General features: G+C 39.4%; 1 protein-coding gene across 3 annotated transcripts in view; it reads left to right on the top strand.

The window, feature by feature from the left end:
• Positions 1–18,991, top strand: part of SRBD1 (S1 RNA binding domain 1) — a 194,881-nt gene that overhangs the window by 29,617 nt on the left and 146,273 nt on the right. For all 3 annotated transcript variants that reach the window (XM_054996788.1, XM_054996779.1, XM_054996794.1), the window contains exons 12-14: positions 3,690–3,847; positions 5,589–5,679; positions 6,882–6,989. In XM_054996788.1, coding sequence (XP_054852763.1) covers positions 3,690–3,847; positions 5,589–5,679; positions 6,882–6,989 — 357 coding nt within the window. The remainder of the gene's footprint in view (positions 1–3,689; positions 3,848–5,588; positions 5,680–6,881; positions 6,990–18,991) is intronic.

Below are 18,991 nucleotides of genomic sequence, written 5' to 3'. Positions count from 1 at the left end.
ACATCTCTTAATTGAGGCAATTAAATCATGTCTTAAACATAGTATTTTCTGTTTTTGTTGAGAATATTTAATGCGCTGATATAATTAATTGTAACTGGTCAAATCATCACATAAAGGCGCTACTGATTTTTTTTCCAGCAGGCAACAATTTTTCTTACGTAAAAGAACAAATTCTGGGGAATGAAAAAGACAAACAGCACATTTATAATACTTTCTTGGAAGTAATCCCAATGGAAATAATTGGGCTTACTTCCAAGTAGTTGCATTTAGGATTGGGCTAAATAGATGGGTTTTTATATATACATTAGCATTGACAAGTTCCATAACTTGCTATTTGGATCTTAAGAATATGCAACATTTGGGGCATTAGAGTCATTTTTTCCTGGCAGTTACACTGGTGGGAAACAATTTAATGATCAGAATGCATTTTAAATGGGGAAAAAGTTGACAGTTTCTATATGCAAGCTGCAATTTGCTTAAAATTTTTTAATGACAGTACCGCATTGTGTGTTTCCTATTGAGTACATCAGATTGTTATAATGGTCTTGCTTCAAACTGTTACAGTGCTAAAATTGTTTTATTGTATCCATTTCACAATCACTGTTTGAGTAATGCATTTCATCATGTTGTTCTGCTTCCATCTCTCATACCTCTGAGACAATCTGGGGGGCTAATTGCTCTCGCTCTTAAGTGTCCCTTGTACCTGTCATTTTTTGCTTCTAAATTAACAATCTAATAGTCATAATATTGGGCTCAACTCTGCTATGGATATTGTAATGACTATAGACTATGAAGCAATCTGATTTGCCACTGACAATATAATAGCTTCTGTTATCGGCTGAAGTGCCATATCTACGCTGAGATAAAACGTAAATGTCAACTTAGTAGTCTAGTTCAAAAATACTTTTAAGGTCAGATTTTTTCCTGTATTGGAAGAAAAGCAGTCATATGTCATTAAATGAGTTTTCAAAATTACTGACTGTAAAGTTGTAATACTTGGATTTAACCAAATTAGGTTTCCGGTCTATGTACCCTTGTTTTGGAAGGAAGTATGTTAATCTTGGGGAAGTCTGAATTTGACTGTGGATGGAGTTTGGACAGACTTGACTCAAATGAATTACTATATCCGTTTTAGGATGTCAACTTTACAGTCTTCAGACTTTCACCAAACTTCTGGAATAAGTCCTGTTACAAAGATGCTTAAATTGTAATTGTAAGGTTTAATTGTATATGGCCAAAGGCCATCACAATACAGAGTTAAGAACAATAAAAGTAGAAATTTATCATACAAGCATAAAATACAGTTATTAAAATAACAAGAATAAAATTCAATTAAAATAGAACCTTAATAAATCCAGTTGAGCAGACCAGTATTAAAATGCAGTACAATTATAGGCATCCGAAATGAGACCAGATAGTTATGAAGCAAGTTAATTTTCTGAAGAAACAATCTGCTTAAATTGATATTGAGGATTCATTCAGCAATGACCTAGCTGTATTTACTGTCCAAAATTGCAACCTGGCAATTTTCTCCATGTTTAATATGTATATGTGAATGTGAGCATTTAAGGACAAGAACAGCAACAAAGGGAATCTAGGATCAACCCCCCCCCCCCCATTAAACATCATCAAAAGCCTTAGAAAACAGTCATCTCCTAGCACCTAAAATTTAAAAAGTAGTATCAGATGAATGGGTGAGGGGAAGGGGATTCCACAGGCAAGCTGTTACTACACAAAGCCCTTTTTAGCCACCCACCCGGAGGCAAGAATCCACAAAGGAGGGCCTCTGAAGATGATCTCAGTGATCGGGTAAGTTTGTATTGGGAGCAGGAAGGATGTAAGAAACCCTGTTTTCAGAGTATGCAAGCCTTAAAAGTTGGGCCCAGCATTCTGAATTGTGTCTCAAAATGATTGGCATTATATGTAGTTCTTTTAGTAATGGAACTTCCATTACTAAGCTTCTATTACTAAACTTCCAATAACTGATTCCAGCTAGTTCTCTTGCAACTGTGTTTTGAACATATTGAAGTTTCTGACAATCTTCAGTGGCAATCTCACGTTGTGCACATTGCAGTCATCTAAATCTGAAGATGAACAGCAGAACATTACAGTGGCCAGATCTCATTTTTCCAGGAAAAGAAACAATCCAAAGTTGGTTAAAGGATCTATGAACTTCAGATGCAACCTGAGCACCCATCTGCTGAAACTTCTTAATTCCCCAGCTGCAGTCGCGCTCCTTTAAGCAGAGTACGGCCCCATCTAGAACTACCAGTCCTTGATTAGCTATAGTATGAGCCAACAGCAACTCAGTGTTGTTTGGATTAAGCTTCATTTTATAGGCCCTTATCAATTTATTAATGATTTTAAATAACCGGTTAGGAAAGTAAGGGAAGCACAAGACACATGACACCATTCTTGCATTTTTTGCTACGAAGCAATAAGTAATGTTGAGCAGAGAAATACACTTTGTGACCGTGTTTTTCTCTTACTGGGTTTTGTGGTAAAAGAAATGGGAACAGGGTGTGGCTTACTCTTTTGAGTACCCTGTCCATGATAAGCATCTCATCCAGTTCTGCCCTGAGAATTAGTCGTGTATCCTGCAGCTTTTCAGCAAATCTCTGAACTTGTGGTTACAGCCAAATACATTTAGGATGCTGCCCAGGATGACTTGAAGAGAATACTGGATTAGATCTATTCATTTATGGGTGCAAGTGTCACAGATCTTGTTCCTGGGAAAGCTGATTTGCAGGATCTGAAGGGACTACTAGCTATAGGAGTTTGGGGTGCACTGAAAAGGGAGAGGAAGTCTTTTACCAGCAGAGCAACACTGATGGAAGAGGGGATTATTTTATACTTTTCCTTCTCAGTGCAGCCCCCCCCCCCAACCCTAGGAATGAACTTTCTCTAGGTCAGAAAGGTCTGCTAGGGGAAGGGCAGCAAAGAAAAGATCTGCATCCATTGGAGCCTTCAGCTGATGCATCATTGGATCCACCCATTATCCTATGCTGCTCCTTGTGTGTCGCAGCTTTTAGGGTTGGAAACTCAGCCTTGGCATCACTGCACCTTTGCTCCTGAGGTTGGATCAGACTGTAGCTCAGGTGAAAATGTGTGGCTTGTATAGCCATTCGTTAAAGCTTTTAAGGCTAGCAGTGATAAGTCTCAGTTTTCAGTTTTATCAAGTGTTATGTTACTTGTCTAAGTGTGTTAGAATGTATTGCATTCTGGTAATGCTTGAAATAATAAAACCGAGTTGGAGGAGCATGCCAGGGTAGTTACTCTTCCCCATGTCAGTGTTGTCACCTGGGAAGGGTGAAGCTGATGTGGGGAATCCCTGCATTACACACCCATCCCTTGACAGCTTTCCATATCAGAATTGGAGTGAAGTGGGACGTGACCATGCACAACCCATCATGACTGCAAATAAGGGAGGAGGCAGGAGCTGCTTTTGAAGCATGAATAAAGTTGCCTTTGACAGCATCACACCACTTAGGTAATGAAAGAATTAGCCCAGCAACAGGACCAGTTTTTAAGAGTAGCACCAGCTTTTCTATAGGAATAATGTGCCTTCTTACAAATGGGATAACAGGATGAGGGGAATAATGGGGAAAAAACAGTTGGGTATGGGCATATAACAGAAATGCATTCTTTAAAGATCAAATAACAGATTTCTCATTATACTCCTTTCTTAGGTCTAAATTAACTTCAGATGCAGAGAAGGAATCTGTTATGATGTTTGGGAGGAACCTCCGCCAGTTGCTTCTTATGAGTCCTGTGAGAGGGCGAACCTTGATGGGAGTTGATCCTGGCTACTCACATGGTTGCAAACTGGCAATCATTTCACCAACCAGTAAGTGAAGTATTGCAACTGAGAGAAGTGCCAGCAGTGTTACCAGCTGTTCAGAGTATGGAACTTTTCTGCCAATGTTCCAGTGCATGTCAAGCTATCGGTTTTAGAATATAACAGCTAGGGAGAGGGACCTGCTAGGATCACAGCGGTGGAGAAACTCCTTTGACACACCAATCCCTGCTTCCTCCTTTCTTCTTCTGGCTATGTAGTATTCATTCCTACCTACCCCTCTGACTGTTTCTTTCCAATCCTTCTGATGGCCAACCCCCCATCACCTGCCCAGTTGCTTGGTTTCCTATATTCTTCGTGTTGTTTCTTCTCATTGGCTAAGCTTTGCTTTTAAAAAAATCTTTTTACACAGCTTTTTAGATTACTGGGCAATGCAAGATGTAGGTTGGTTGGTCCCCCCGCCCTTGATGTCTGTAGATTTAGCAGGTACATTTTTGGATATTTTTCTTTCCTAGGGGTTCCCCCCCCCCAGTATTTTTCAGTATTTCATACTGAAATATTGTATTCATATTCATATGTGCAAGTGTGGGGATTTTCCACAGGTAAAATGAGATGATGAGATTCAGTTTTCAAAGGAAGGTTATTTTTTATTGGCTAACATTATGGCTGTGCAGTATGCTTTGAAATTTGGATTAAAATACCAAATTTTGGCTGCTGTGGTAAAATCCGGGCATTTCAAATAAAAATCAGATATCCTGAATTTTTAAGGAATATTTAAAAAGTGGTAAAATTTTGCCATTGTTTTCTATGGGAAAACCATTCTGGAGCTATCTGGTGTTCTGGAGGGGTCATTTTTCAACCAGACTTCATCAAATTTGGTGGGATCCACTCCAGACTGTTCTTTAAAGACCCCCAAGTTTCATGATGATTGGACTCCGGAGGCTTCAGTTTGGTTTGGGTGGAATGGATGTGATTCTGTGATGTGATGTTGGTCCCCTTGCTTTACTTTGGTTCTGGGGGGATTCCATTCCTGTCCTTCAGTTTGGTTCCATTGAGCTTTCTATGGGATGAGCTCAGCTTGCATTTTGGTGTGTGCCTTGGCCATGGCAGCCTTGCCCTAGTGTGTTTCTGCAGAGGGAGTCAACTTTTGACTTTTTCCATAGGAAACAATGGAGTGGCTGAGGGCACCTTGTTCAAGGGCTCATAGAATCGGTTCCTAGGGTCCAGTCTTTCTGGGGACAGTCAGGAGTAGGTCCTCTGAAAATTTGGTGGAATTTTCAGGAAAAGTGCCACTGGTGAGCCCTCCAGATAGCTCCCAAATACTTTTCTACATAGGGAATAATGGAGTGGGTGGGGGCACCTTCTTTGGGGACCCATAAAAATTGGCCCAGGGTCCAATCTTCATGAAACATGGGGATCTTTAGAGGACAGTCAGGAGTAGGTTCCCTCCAAATTTAGTGGTTTGGTTGAAAAATGAACCCTCCAGCCCACTGGATATGTCCCAGAATGATTTTCCCATGGAAAACAGTGGTTGAATTTTTTGGAAGCACCTGAACTGAATTAGACAATTCAGAATTTGAGGAATTCTGAATTCTTTCTCAGACTTGGCAAAAAAAAAATCAGTTTTACCAAAAAAATTTGGGGTACACACTTCTGTAATGGAGTCCTTTTTAAAAAAAGGTAAATTAATCAACTCATAAGAAGTACAGGTCTTCGCCATCTTAAAAGTATTACTTCATGCCACTGAATTTGTTCATCCTAACTAGATAGTGTTCCCTTTCTGTTGCCTTAGGTCAAATACTCCATACAGATGTTGTTTATTTACATTCTGGTAAAGGATTCCGTGAAGCCGAGAAGATCAGGAGACTTCTGTTGGATCACAGGTACGTTAAAGAAAGATTCCCTATTTTTGCCTGCCTGCCTGCCTGCCTATTATGGAGAGACAGCGTAGTGTTGTGGTTAAAATGTCTGATTCTGGTTCAGATTCATAATGAGCATGAAGTTCCCTGGGTGACCTGAACCATCACTCCTCACTCCACACCTATTGCACAAGTTCTTGTGAGGGTAAAATGGAGGAGAGGAAAACTTTATAAACCATTCTTAGTTGGAATGGCAAGATTAAAATAAACACATGAAAAGTACCACACCATTTGTTGACCTTTTGGAAGCATTATCAGAGGAAAGAGGAATGGTGGCACATTGTGGCAAGAGAGGAAGTGTTGGCCTACTTGCCTCATCAATGGAGACCTACTTCCCTTCCCTCCACACTGTTCTAAGTAAGGATGCTGTATATATTCTGTTTTTCTGTTACTACGCACGACTCATCCATGGTTAAGAGTTTTGTAATGGGTCATGGTTTCTCCTCTGAGGTTTCCCTGAAGAAATCCCCCCTCATGTTCTTGTCAGTGGTAACTGTGACAAATAGCTTCACATCTTTCAAGGAGATACCCCCAACATCCTCAGTACATAAATGCCAATGTGTCCTTGCGTAATTCACTGCCATTGTAGTGCTGGCTATTGGGTTAGCTGGCTTTAAAGGAGGATTAGATAAATTCATGGCAGATAGTTCCCACAGCAGCTGTTGTTTGTGATGGGTAAATGGAGCTTTCATGTGCAAAGGCAGCAGCTTCTGAATGCCAGTGCTGTAAGGGGGAGGCTTTGGCTTTTGTACCCTGCTTGTAAGCTTTGCAGGGGTGTTCTAGTGGCCACTGTGTGAAACAGGGTGCTGGACTAGGATGGACTATTCGTGTGATACAGCATGGCTACTTTTATGTTCTTATTCCATGTTCTGATCCAGTAAAGTGATATAAATAAATCGGCTTGCAAAAGGAGGTGGTAAAAAAGCTCATGCTTCCTTACTATTTGTCTACGATTTTTTTGGTCTGACAATAAGTATAGCATAGAAGGTTCATTCATGTTAGCTCAGTACAGATGGTATCATGTATTTAGGTCCAGATTCCAAAGTAGGGAGCATCTTCTTTTCCCTGGCCCCATGGTGGTAGGGAAGTAAAAGTGACCACTGCTGGGGTGGATGGTGTGGCAACTTTATATGGTCTTAATTATAATTTTTGTCTTCCATTAAAAGCTGCGGCACTATTGTGATCGGCAACGGAACAGCTTGCAGGGAAACAGAAGCTTACTTTGCAGACTTAATTATGAAGAAATTCTTTGCACCTTTAGATGTCACTTACTGGTAAGAAAATAAATGAAGCATGTCTATATGTATTGCTTTCATAATAGTTTACCACCATAAGGATTTGTTGTGAAATGCTAAATTCCCTGTGTATCTTCTTCTACTGTGTCAGGCTGTTTTCACATATGTGATAACAGAAATGGATACTGCATGTACTTGAAAGGAGGACATTCCCTCCTCCAGAAAAGAGAGGGCTGAAAGAAAAGAATAACCCTGAATTTAAGATGACCCCTGTATCCACCCGCTTCTGGCATGAGCCCTAAGGCACAGGAGCAGAGAGAGAAGTGTGCCCTCTCCTGTTTGATTGTTGCAAGCAACCTGACAAGTCAGCTGGTGGAAGGTGTGCCACCCTCTGCCTCTGTGCCTTTTGGCCTCTGCTTGTGGTCTCTCCAGCTAATGGGTGGAGGTGGGGTGTACTCTGCCCTAGCACCTCCTGGCTGGTGCAGGAACGCTCCAAGGTGAGAGTGCAGAATGTGTCTCCCCATGTATATTCCAGGATGGTAGATAAGTCCCCCTCTTTTTTTTTAAGACAAAAAAGGGTGGGGAAAGGGGAATTGTGTAAATAATGATAGATCATTTATTTAGCAGCAGCTAAATAAATGATCTAGTATCTGAGAGGTCCCAGGTTCAGATTTTGCCTCCACCACAAGCTAACTAGATAGCCATAGGCAAGCCACTCTTCCTGAGCCTCAGAGCCCTCCTCGAAACTCCCCAGCTACACTGAGGATAATAATACTGGCCTACCCAACAAGGATATAGTAATGTTTATACAAGCTAATGTATGGTAAATGCTCTGGATTCAGAAAGTGCTCTATAAGTGCTGTTTTGTTTTGATTTTAATTGTACATGTTTTTAATCTATTATTATAAATCATCTAGAACTATGAGGAAAGGAGGAATAAAATGTGTTAATAATAAAATTGTAACTAAATAGTGTACAAAGAGATTATTGTGTTGCACTCTTTACTGTTGTTTGTTATTTCTAGACTGCCTGTAGAAGCTTGGTGCTGTACTTAAGGTTTAGCGCTAAGCACTGACAGGTGACATTGAAGGCTCGAGAGCAGTGAGCTAAGGGTGTGACCTGGGAGACAAAAAGTTCCCCAGGGCAGGCTCTCAGTCTCAGTCTGACATCTGTAATATCTGAATAATGCTGGCTTATGATACATGAGTTATTATATGGTTATTGAGGTGATTAACATGAAGATGTTTTTCACACCTGTCTTCACGGGACAAGAAAACAAGGTGGCCTTTTTGTGTATGGTTTTGCACTGAGATTTTTGTTTGTTTAGAGTAGAACTGGATCTGATTCCAGGGATGGTGAGTGGGTCTTTGGTTACAAATCAGCCTTCCTTACTAAGGGCCGGAAAACATTTATGGTTGGTTTTGGTACAAGGTATGAGGTTAATGTGTGCATCTGTGATGAATTCTTGTTTTGAGATGTTTAAGACTTGTGCTCTTGATTTTCTACATGTATTGCTGATTCTGAAACTTTTTCAGGTAGGTTAACAGTATATTTTTGTTGTTGTTTTGTTGTATTTTCACCCTGCCTCGTTAGTTTTTAAAAAAAACCTCTTCCAGAGTAACTTACAGTAATATGAGCATTCAGTTATTAAAAAAAACAGTAATACAGATAGATTACAGTATCATTAAAGTAGGTGTTCAGGGAAAGGGTTCTTAATAAGGTCTCAGTTCAGGCAGAATGGAAGGATGCCTGAATGGGTTTCCTTTTCTTATGACCTTCTTGATCAAGGTTGGTAGGGGATAAGGGCTCTCAGTGGATCTGGATCCAGACTAAATGAGGCCCTCTGGCCTCAAAAATGGGAGTTGAAATCCAGTGTGTTGTAATGGTTGGAGGTTCAAATCTCCACTCAGCCATGAAGCTCACCTTGGGCCAGTTGCAATCTCTGAGCCTAACCTGTGTCACAGGGTGCGTGTAAGAGCGAGGGTTAAGAGAAAGGGACAATCTTGAATGCCACTCTGAGCTCTTTAGAGGTAGGATAAAAATGTGCTAGATAAATAGTTTGATAACTGGGAGTGGTCGGATTTCACCTCAATCTGGATTGAAGTATAAGTTAGTGATACTTGACTGCTGCTTCTTCTTCACCTTTTAAATGATTATCAGAATATAATTTTTATTTTAAAAGATTAATTGAGATGTATTTAACATCTAGTGAAAAACTAAAGTGAAAATTATTGAGAATACCATGGCCTTTCCCTGGAATGGTTTCCTGGAAGCAGCTGTGCTGTAGCCAAAGTCAGGAGGGGACAGATCTCTGCTATTCTGTAGCTGACTCCAGGGAGCCTGCTAATTTTAAAAGTTCATTTGTTTATGAGGCAAAATTATTAGAACCAATAGATCACAAACTTTGTGCAGTGGTTGCAAAGGCTAATCAGGTCTAAATGCGTGGAGGTCCACACTGGCTTGCTACGAAAGAGCGAATAGCAATGTATTGTGAAAACCACTAACTGCATAATTAAAGTTCCTTCTGAGCCCATCATGCTTACCCGCAGAGGAGATTGCCCTTGCCTCAGTATGATTCAATGTTCCGGCCACTCGATTGAGCCTCTGCAGGGATAAGTTACTTTCCATTTTTAATGGTAACCCCAGCAAGGGATTTTATTTTAAAAATTTAAATATTAAAAAGCTAAAAAAGAAAAATTAAAACCAAAACCCAAAAAAACACAAATATAAGAAAATAGAAAGGAATAATCTCCAATTTTCTTTGTGACAGATACATTAACATATTATACACTCTAAAATTATAAGCAAACTATCTCTCCTTTCTCTCTAATTTTTTTTCTTTTGCCTTTTAATCTTCAAAAGCACAAATGATCAGTTAATTTCTTTCTGTTTTGCACACAAAGTCTATAAGGGGTTTCCAGATAGCAATACATTTAGATATCTTTTCCCTAATAAAAGAAATAAGTTTGGCCATCTCTGCAAACTCCATCATATTTACCAACCATTGACTGTTGTAGGTAATGCCATGCCTTTCCATTTTTGAGAATATAACAATCTTGCTGCTGTTGTCACATAACAAAAAACAGTGTTCCTTGAATAGTTTCTAACCGTTTATCAATTAGTCCCAGCAAAAAAGCCTCTGGCTTCTTTTGTATATTAGTCTTTAAAATCTTCTGAATAATGAATGTATTTGTATCCAGATTTTTTTTGGCTTAGTTACATGTGCATTGTAAGTGATAACATGCGCTCCTGCTGATCACATTTCCAACATTTGAGACATTTTTATACATTTTAGCTAATTTATCCAGTGACCTATATCACCAATACATCATTTTATAAAAGTTTTCTTGGACTTAATTATTTTCCCATTGTTCAAAGTAATTTTCCATTGTATGCCACTAGCGTGCAGAACATGCAGAAGAGATTCTTATGTAGAGGATTCTTGTAGAAGCATAAGGGGTTCTTCTCCGGGGTATGTATGTCCTCTTACTAACTATTATTAAATGGGGACCCACAAGGACTTGCGAGAGGCATTTAATTTGCCCTCCCCCACAATGCCCTCTTTCCCTTCCCTGCCCCCTATAGCCTCTCCCCTTTCTTGCTTCCTTCTCTCTTCCCACCCACTTTTGTCTGCCCCCATCTTCAGCTCCCCCACCCCCTGGCAACCTCTCCCCTATGGCCCAACTGCCTGGTGGTGGCTGAGCCAGACCTCCGTTGCATGGTGGAGAATCTGTAAGGACTTGTTGGGGAGTACTTTACTTTTCTCTATATCCTCTTCCCAAACAATTTCCTCTTCCCCTTCTCCTGGCAGCCTCTATATTCTCACCTTTCCCTACGTCCTTCTCTCCTTCAAACCTACTAAACAATGTATCTTTTATCTGTCCCCCATCTTACCTCTCTTTATTAATTTGCTTCATTTACATACTGCCTTTCTTCACAATGGGGACCTAAAGCACTTACCTCATTCTCCTTGCCGCCATTCATCCTCGCAACAATCCTGTGCTGGCAGTTAGGTTAGGCTGGGAGTCTGGGACTGGATCAGAGTCACCCAGTGAACTTCCACAGCAGAGTGGTGATTCCAACCTGGGTTTCCCACGTCCTACTCTGAAAGTCTAACCACTACATCGGGTTTTTGGGGGGGGTACTTTTGAACAGTAGCAACCAGCTGGGCTTAGGTGAGTCATTTGGTATTAAGTTGTCTGGTGGTTGCTTCTGGGTGTGGCCCCAATAAGTCCTCCCTCAAAGGCCTAAACACCCCTGGAAAGGGTCCTGCCCCTTCCCCCTGCCTTTTACTGACAGAAACTAAGCCTAAAATACTATTATTGAAGCCTAGCAACAGCCACTGAGGGCATCTGATTCTTAAAGTTACAGGGACCCTTTTTATCATTTTTGAGGGTTTTTAAAAATTTTTTTTTTTTAGATTTCAGATTTTTCTGCAAACCTGGGGCATTTTTCAGTTGTGCAGGAAGATCAGTCTTGTCCATTCATGGCTCCGATCTCCAAGTATTGTCATATTAGGGCCACTTGGCTATTAGTATATAAGAATTCCTGTGCATACTATAGATACATACAACATTTTCAATATTTTCTGTATAAATGTAAATAATTTTGCTTGCAAGCAATATACTATAATCATGTGTTATAATAATAATACATTATTAAAGAATTCAGTGTTTTCAGTTTTATAATGTTTAACAGTCTCCAGAAATACTGGTAATCCTACATATTGTAACTGTATGTCCGTGTTTTATCCAAATAATATAGTTCTTTTGTTTCCTACAGAATTTGTTTTCTACCTTCTATGTTTATTTTTTCCTGCTCCTGAGATGGCAAAGATTAAAATGCATGTACTATGGTAACATAGGGTTCAGCAATTTGCAACTCTTTCTCAAGTATTGGGTACACTTGCAATTTTTCGTAAAAAAAGAAGCATGCATAGTTTTAAATAACATTCATATACCTTGTTTGCTTTTGACTTATGGTAACCCTGTGAATTAATAACCTACAAAAAGTCCTATCATTAACAGCTTCGCTCTGGTTTTGCAAACTGAAGGCTATGCCTTCCTTTATTGAATCAGTCCGTCTCATGTTGGGTCTTCCTCTTTTCTTACTGCCTTCAACTTTTCCTAGCATTATTGTCTTTTCCAGCAAGTTTTGTCTTCACAGTATGTCATATAGTACAATGATACATTTCATGGTGTTAAATCAGTAAAAGAACTTTGGGGGTTTTAGGGAAGTATTGCATATATTTCAAACCCCCCGCCCCCCAGGTTTTGCTTTTCTGAAGAAAAAACGGGGAAAATTCTTAATTTCCAAACATTTTGTATCCCCCACTCAGTCCTAGGTACAGCTTAAATTCTTAATTCTCTAAAACAAAGGAGACTAAACAGTGATTAATTTTGGCTAGATTATACATGAAATATTCTGTAATGTTGTTTAACTTAGTTAACATACTTAGACACTGTTTCAATGTTCTTGCATAGTGGTTGATTAAAATAACTTTACCAAATTAAGATTATGTCCAAATTGCTTTTATCTTGTGGTTTGCATTGTTAACTAGTTTGTTTTTACCTTTGTTGAATCTTGTCCTTCACCTTTTGTAAAATCTCATTTATCCAAGCTCTTTAGAAATTTCAAGTATTTGTGCCAGTTAGTCAGCAAGTATGCTGAAACAGATTAACTAAAATCCACCGAGCATCTAATTTCCAGTGCGTTCTACTTCATCAGTTTAAGCAACTTAAATATAAGTATTAAATGTTTTGGTCGCTTCTAGTAGAGTAACTTCCTAGCTTTGATGTGGGGTTTCTTATTAGCAAATGTTTAGTTTCATCTTTAAGGTCCTTTGTATTTTATGTGTGTCCCTGCAAACCTTGACGTGTCCCTTTTGACTTTAGTGTGTGTTACGTTGCAGAATATCCTGCATTATTTTCTCTGAGCTTTAAGAAATGCCACTTTCAAGTCCTCCTATGTTTCTAGTGTTTCACCCAGCCTAATTGCCCTTACTTTTCTGCTTCATAGCGCTCTCCGTTTGAAAGGCGACTTAATGTTTAGGTTCACATTATGATAATTGTATTTCAAGACCATGGTGGGGAAGGATTAAGATGTCTCTGCTCTGGTTGCTGATAAAAAGAATTCAGATCCACTTGTAAAACTTGATTGGTTAGCAGGCCATAGGTTTTTTTATTATATTGGCTGCTCATGCGGCATTAATTCTTAATTCGTCAGGTACCTATGGTGCAGTAATTCTAGAGGTGACCTTAGGACTTGATTTACCTCTGCTCAGTTTTCTTTGTTAATGTGCCACGAAGGAAGTACATGAAAGATAGCCAGCTTCAAAGCACCTTTTAAAGTAAAATGGCTGATACAAATCCCCTGACATTTAATAATGCCTGTCAAATATTTCAGCTGCCTTGTGTCCTTTTTACAAGTTTTTGCTTGGTGCACTACTGCAGTTTCTTTCAAGTCTCTCCTGGGAGAGAAGAGAAGGAATATATTGTCGCTTGTTGTTTAGTTTCTTTCCTATAGAAAAACTATTCTCAGCCTGGCTTATAAAAATGCAGAATAACCAAATACAACTATAAAAGTTAAAAACCATCAATTTGAAACTTCCAAAATATTAAAATAGTTAAGTTCCAAACTCAGCTATAAAGGCTTCTCTAAACCTTTAAAGAAGACATATTGTTAAGTGGCTTCCTTTTCTTTATGGCAACAACAGCAGAAAAACTAATAAATGTCAAAAGCCATGAGGTTTTGAACAGTGGAGCTCTGAAATAAATCAGAGTGCTACAATGTACTAAGAACATTTCCATTAATATTCAAGAACATTTCCATTAATAGCCCTCCTTACTAATTGTTAGGTAATCTGTGCATAGGAGAAGATACACTTGCTGATGCTAGCACTGAAAATAAAAGAACCTAGAAGTCCCAGCACTTGGAGCAGTTTTAATTTATCACAACATTTGTATCTCACCTTTCTCACAAGTGACTCAAAGCAGCTTACATTCTACATGTCGGCAGATCAATGCCCGCCAAGCCAGATCAATGCAGACTTGATGTGGGTCCATGTATCCTGACTAGCAATCCTGTCTAGAGAAGAACAGATTGGGGCGGGGGGGGGGGCTGCCAGTAGTCAGCAGCAGTTACTAGAAGACCCGCTATCTAAACAGCCCCCAAGGTCACTGTGACCAAGTCGCTCTCAGTGGAGATGCCAGAAGTCCTTCTAGGAGGCTGTGGAGCTTCACAGTAGTCAGACTTCAGAAGCTAGCACAAGCCCTTTAAGAAGTGCTCCGTGCTTAGGAGGGTGGGGGTGCCTGTCTGAGCCCGCTGTAGTATTTAAAAGCGCAGTCTGGCTCTTGCTGATGTTGGGACAAATGGTCATCCTTGTCGTTGTTACAAAATTTCTATGCCACTTCTCTAGAGCATGTGCCTGAGATGGACTACATAATAAAACCTAATAAAAACATACAGCATCATAAAAGTTAAAACCCAGTATTTAAAACAGAGACAAAATGTACAACAATATAAAACAATTAAAAATGGGTGTTCAACAATTCTCAGGTTAAAAACAGACTATAAAATGATGCCCTCTGTAAGTCAACTCCTGGGCAAATAGAACTGTTATTACCTGATGCCTAAAAGAGAGTATTGTAGGTGTGCCCTACGGGGAAGGGCATTCCACAGATGAGGTGCTCCACGGACAAGGTGACTCCACAGATTGAGCAGATTTTCCATTGACCAACAGCACCTCAGTCTTACCTGGATTAAAATTCAGTATATTGGATCTCATCCATTTCATTGTCTTCTCCAGGGATCTGTTCAGGACTTCCACAGACGCACCTGATAGCACTGTTAAGGAGAAATAGAGATCTGGGTGTCACCTGCACATTGGTGACACTTCACGTTGGTGGCTCCATATCCCCTGATGATCTCTCCCAGCAGTTTCGTGTAAATATTGAACAGTTTGTATGACAAGACGGGTGGGACCCCGTAGCACATATGCTAGGGGAACAATAAACAGCTCCCCAGTGCTGTCTACTGGAATTGGTGAATCCTTCTGGAATCAGTACAGTATGCCCAACTCCCAACCCACCAAGCCTCTCCAAAATAATAACTCAGTCGATAGTATTGAAAGCTGCTGAAAGGTCAAAGAGAATCAACACGGACATGTTCCCTGTCACACTCCCAGCAAAGTTTATTAGTCAGGGTAATCAAGGCCATTTCTGTCTCAAATCCAGGCCTGAATCTAGATTGAAATGGATCTAGATAAACCATTCTCTCCAAGACTGCCAGATGTTGCACAGGCACCACCTGCTTAAGCACTCTGTCCAAAAAGGGATGCTGGCCCCTAATCGGTGTTTGTTTCAGTCAGTGAGGTCCAAGGATGCCTTCTTCAGGAGAGGTTTCACAACTGCCTCTTCCAAGGCTATTGGGACAACACCTTCCCACAGAGAGGCATTTATTACTTCTCAAACAACCCATTAGACCAACAAGCCTGGCATGAAACCAGCAGCCACAAAGGTCAAGAGTCAAGTCTAGACATGGTGGACTGCAAACTTCTAAGCAGCTTATCTACTTCATCTGACCTCACCATCGGAAGGTCATCCATATTTACTTACTTACTTCAATCATACCCCGTATTTCTCCCCAATAATCAGGACCAGACTTCACTCCAGTGGCATCCTGTACTAAACCAACTGTGGATTCTTAAGTCTTGGTGAATATGATCAATTTTATCTGCAAAATGCGTTGGAAAAGTATTGTAATGGGCCTGTATATTTTCTGGGTCTGTGTCCTTAGAGACAAAGGATAGTAGCTCCCTTACAACCTAGAAAAGCTCTGCTGGATGGCATTGCACAAACAGAGACTGATTTATAGCAATCACTGCCACAAAATAGGCATGATAATGTGCTTTCATCTTTGTCTGGTCCCATTGCACCTGCGTTTCATAGCTATTCAGCCAAGCTTGACTCTGCTCTATGACCTGACTACCCATGTATAGTGGTGGCTTTACCCCTTAGAGTTTCTACATGAACTTGACTCTGCACTGAGGGCGTCCAGCCTACAAGAACAGAAACCTAAATAAACCAAAATTATTTTCAATTACTGACAATTTAAGATTTCACAACACAAACATAAACCTCCTCAGTAAATGTAAAGACCTCAGAAAAACTGCTTTGTAATCCCTTCTAAGAACAGCAGGCCATTCCCCAAAATCAGTGGTATGTCGAAAATTACACAGTCAGTAGGAAGTAATGGGAGGACTGTAACAGGCACACAAATTCATACAGTAGCAGGTCAGAATAGTAATGATGACGCTTCACTTTGCTTGCTAGTTTCCTTCGCTGGTCCGTAGCGTACTTAGTTTTAAATGGCCACCATCCTATACAGAGGAGAAGAAGTCCTAACTGATGGAGCAGCAGTAAGTAAAAATGGTTAGTGAGACAGTTTTCCTGGATCACTTTTCTGTCTCTCCAGCTAATAATGCAATTGGTTTGATATGTGCTTGTTTCCACTTTTAATACAACCCTAACTTGAGAGATGTCTGGTTTATGTAGGGAACCTTTGTTTTAAATGTGCCTAATGCAAATTCAATATGTTAACTTCTTGAAATCTAGAAAGCAAATGCCAACCTGCTCCTCTTGGACCTTAAGATGAATTGCATGTATTGGTTACAGTCTAGATCCTCGGGTGTATTAAAAATGTACATTTACTCACGTTTAAGAAATCAGATGCTCAAAATGTTCGTCCAAAGAAAAAGGAAGTTTTGAAACTTCCGATCTGTTTTGTAAGGCAGCAGTTTTATCAACTACTGACAGTTGTTTTGTGGCATTCAGTTTTATAATATTTTTCTTTATTCTTTCTCTAATTCAGAACAGAAAAGAAAATATCAGGGCTTTATCTTATTATGAAACTGATTTGCTTTAAATTCTCAGTACTGGTAACACTGAGATCTCTCAGCCACCAGTTGCAATTTCCTTCATAAGCTCTGCTCTGTATAATTTTTATAAAGATCTCTGTCTCTCAAATAGATAACTGATAGGCCATCTTTCTTCCAAACTAGAACTCGAGTATATCTTGCCAACTTTTCCTTTCCCTCAACAACTGCAAGATTGCATTTTTAACCCCAGTTCATACATTGTTTACAGCTGTGGAGATGTTCAGAGATTTCCATCTGTTGGGATTTTTTCATTCATTTCAATGAAGGAGCTAAACAGTGCATCGTGCATGTATTCCGTTGTTTGTGTGTGTTGATTACCTTAATTAAAACAAATATCTGCACGTGGATGTCTGTGCACGTAGGAACTTCCGTACTTCTGGATTAAGGTGCTTGTCTCTGAAAAATTGTCAAGAAATTATTGCTATTTGCAGCCATATTTCATTAGTAGTGTTAGTCAAAGTATTATATGAAATATAAGAAGTTAGTTCACAGCAATAGGCCCTTGCTGGAAATCCGCTGTGTATGAACATACCTTATACCGAGTCAGCCCATTGGCCCTGTATTGACTGCCCTAACTGTAGAAGCTCTCCAAGACCTTAAACTGAGGACTTTCCTAGAATAAACACCTAGAGATCCTAGGGTGTTTACCCTGGGCCCTTCCCTACATGAAACATGTATTCTGCCGCTGATCTCTAGGCCTTCTCAATAGCTTATATGGACCTGTAACGCTTAAATATATAAATATAATAAATTAAATATAAAATATAAAATATAAAATTTATTATATAAAATATATAATAAATTAAATTAAATTAAATTAATTAAAGAATTACTTTCAGGATTTATGGTTGGGATCTAGACTAAACTTTCTGCTAATGGAAGAGAACTTTTCTGCCTCCCTCTTCCTGTGAATTCACTGAAATGCTGCTCCATGGGACAGGTAACCATTTTGATGGGCCACAGCAGGAAGTGAGTAGCAAAAGGTTCTGTTACATTGACTAAAATGCCTTCCATTAATGAAAACAGTCTGAGCAAAACTTGGAAGAAGTTAACATGAAAGTGAGAAACATTTTCTAAAATCCCAGAACCTTAAAATTTAGCTTTCATCCAAGTAAAAGAGCTTCAGTGAAAGCCTGAAAGTATTTCAGACTAGTAGCTTTAGCAAGTCTAATCAAGAAAGAATGCCACAACTGTGAGAAAATGTTTTAGAATACTTGTGACATGCTGCTGCTTTGAATTGTACAAAATCTTACACTTTGGTAATAAGCAGAAAAACAAAAAACATTTACTTGCGTTTTGAAATTGAAAGTAGGTTAGATTAGATTATAAACAAAAATGTTGTCATGACATTTAAAAAATTCCCACAAATAATGTTTTTATATTTTACCTGTCCTTGAGGATGCTCAGTTTGACATACATGAGATCTGCTGCTTCAGCAAAGTTGCTGCATCATATGTTTTTAGAGGGTTCTCTGGACCTTAAACAGGCTCTTTAAATGCCTGTGACATGCTTGGGTGTATTGATTCATATTAAACTCGCTTTGACAGTTTTAAAACAAACAATGCTATTAAAATATTTGAAAAAAGATCACAGTTCAATTTCAGCATTTGCACTTGCCAGTTATTCGAAAAGCAAATAAACATTTTCATATGTTCTAGAAAAACCCAACTCAAAACGTTCATACTTATATCCACCAGGCTTGAGGATTTTGGCCACACTTTCCTGGGAACATGTTCTTGTTGTGCATTCCATGGCTCTAATGTAAATGGAGTGCTGTATTGTGAGTGCTGGGTGAGAGGGTTCAAGGAATGTAATATTTCATGGGCTACTTTGAGACACTGGCTCTTAGTGTGGTTCTATAAAAGCCTGTATGAGATGTTGCACACTTTGTTCACTGAGTGTCTGAGTATGACACTAATCTGTCCAGAAGGGCAGTATTTAAGCACACTACTACTACTACTACTACTACTACTACTACTACTACTACTACTACTACTACTACTACTAGAATTATCTGAAACAATCAACAATTGAAACAATCAATCAATTGTTATTGATTGGCCTTTCTAAGCTGATACAAGTTTCCGCCGGAGACCTAATTATC

Source organism: Eublepharis macularius, chromosome 1 (assembly GCF_028583425.1).
Source record: "Eublepharis macularius isolate TG4126 chromosome 1, MPM_Emac_v1.0, whole genome shotgun sequence".
NCBI lineage: Eukaryota > Metazoa > Chordata > Lepidosauria > Squamata > Eublepharidae > Eublepharis > Eublepharis macularius.
The sequence above is the reverse complement of the archived record's forward strand: the minus strand, read 5'-3'. Positions and strand labels throughout refer to the sequence as shown.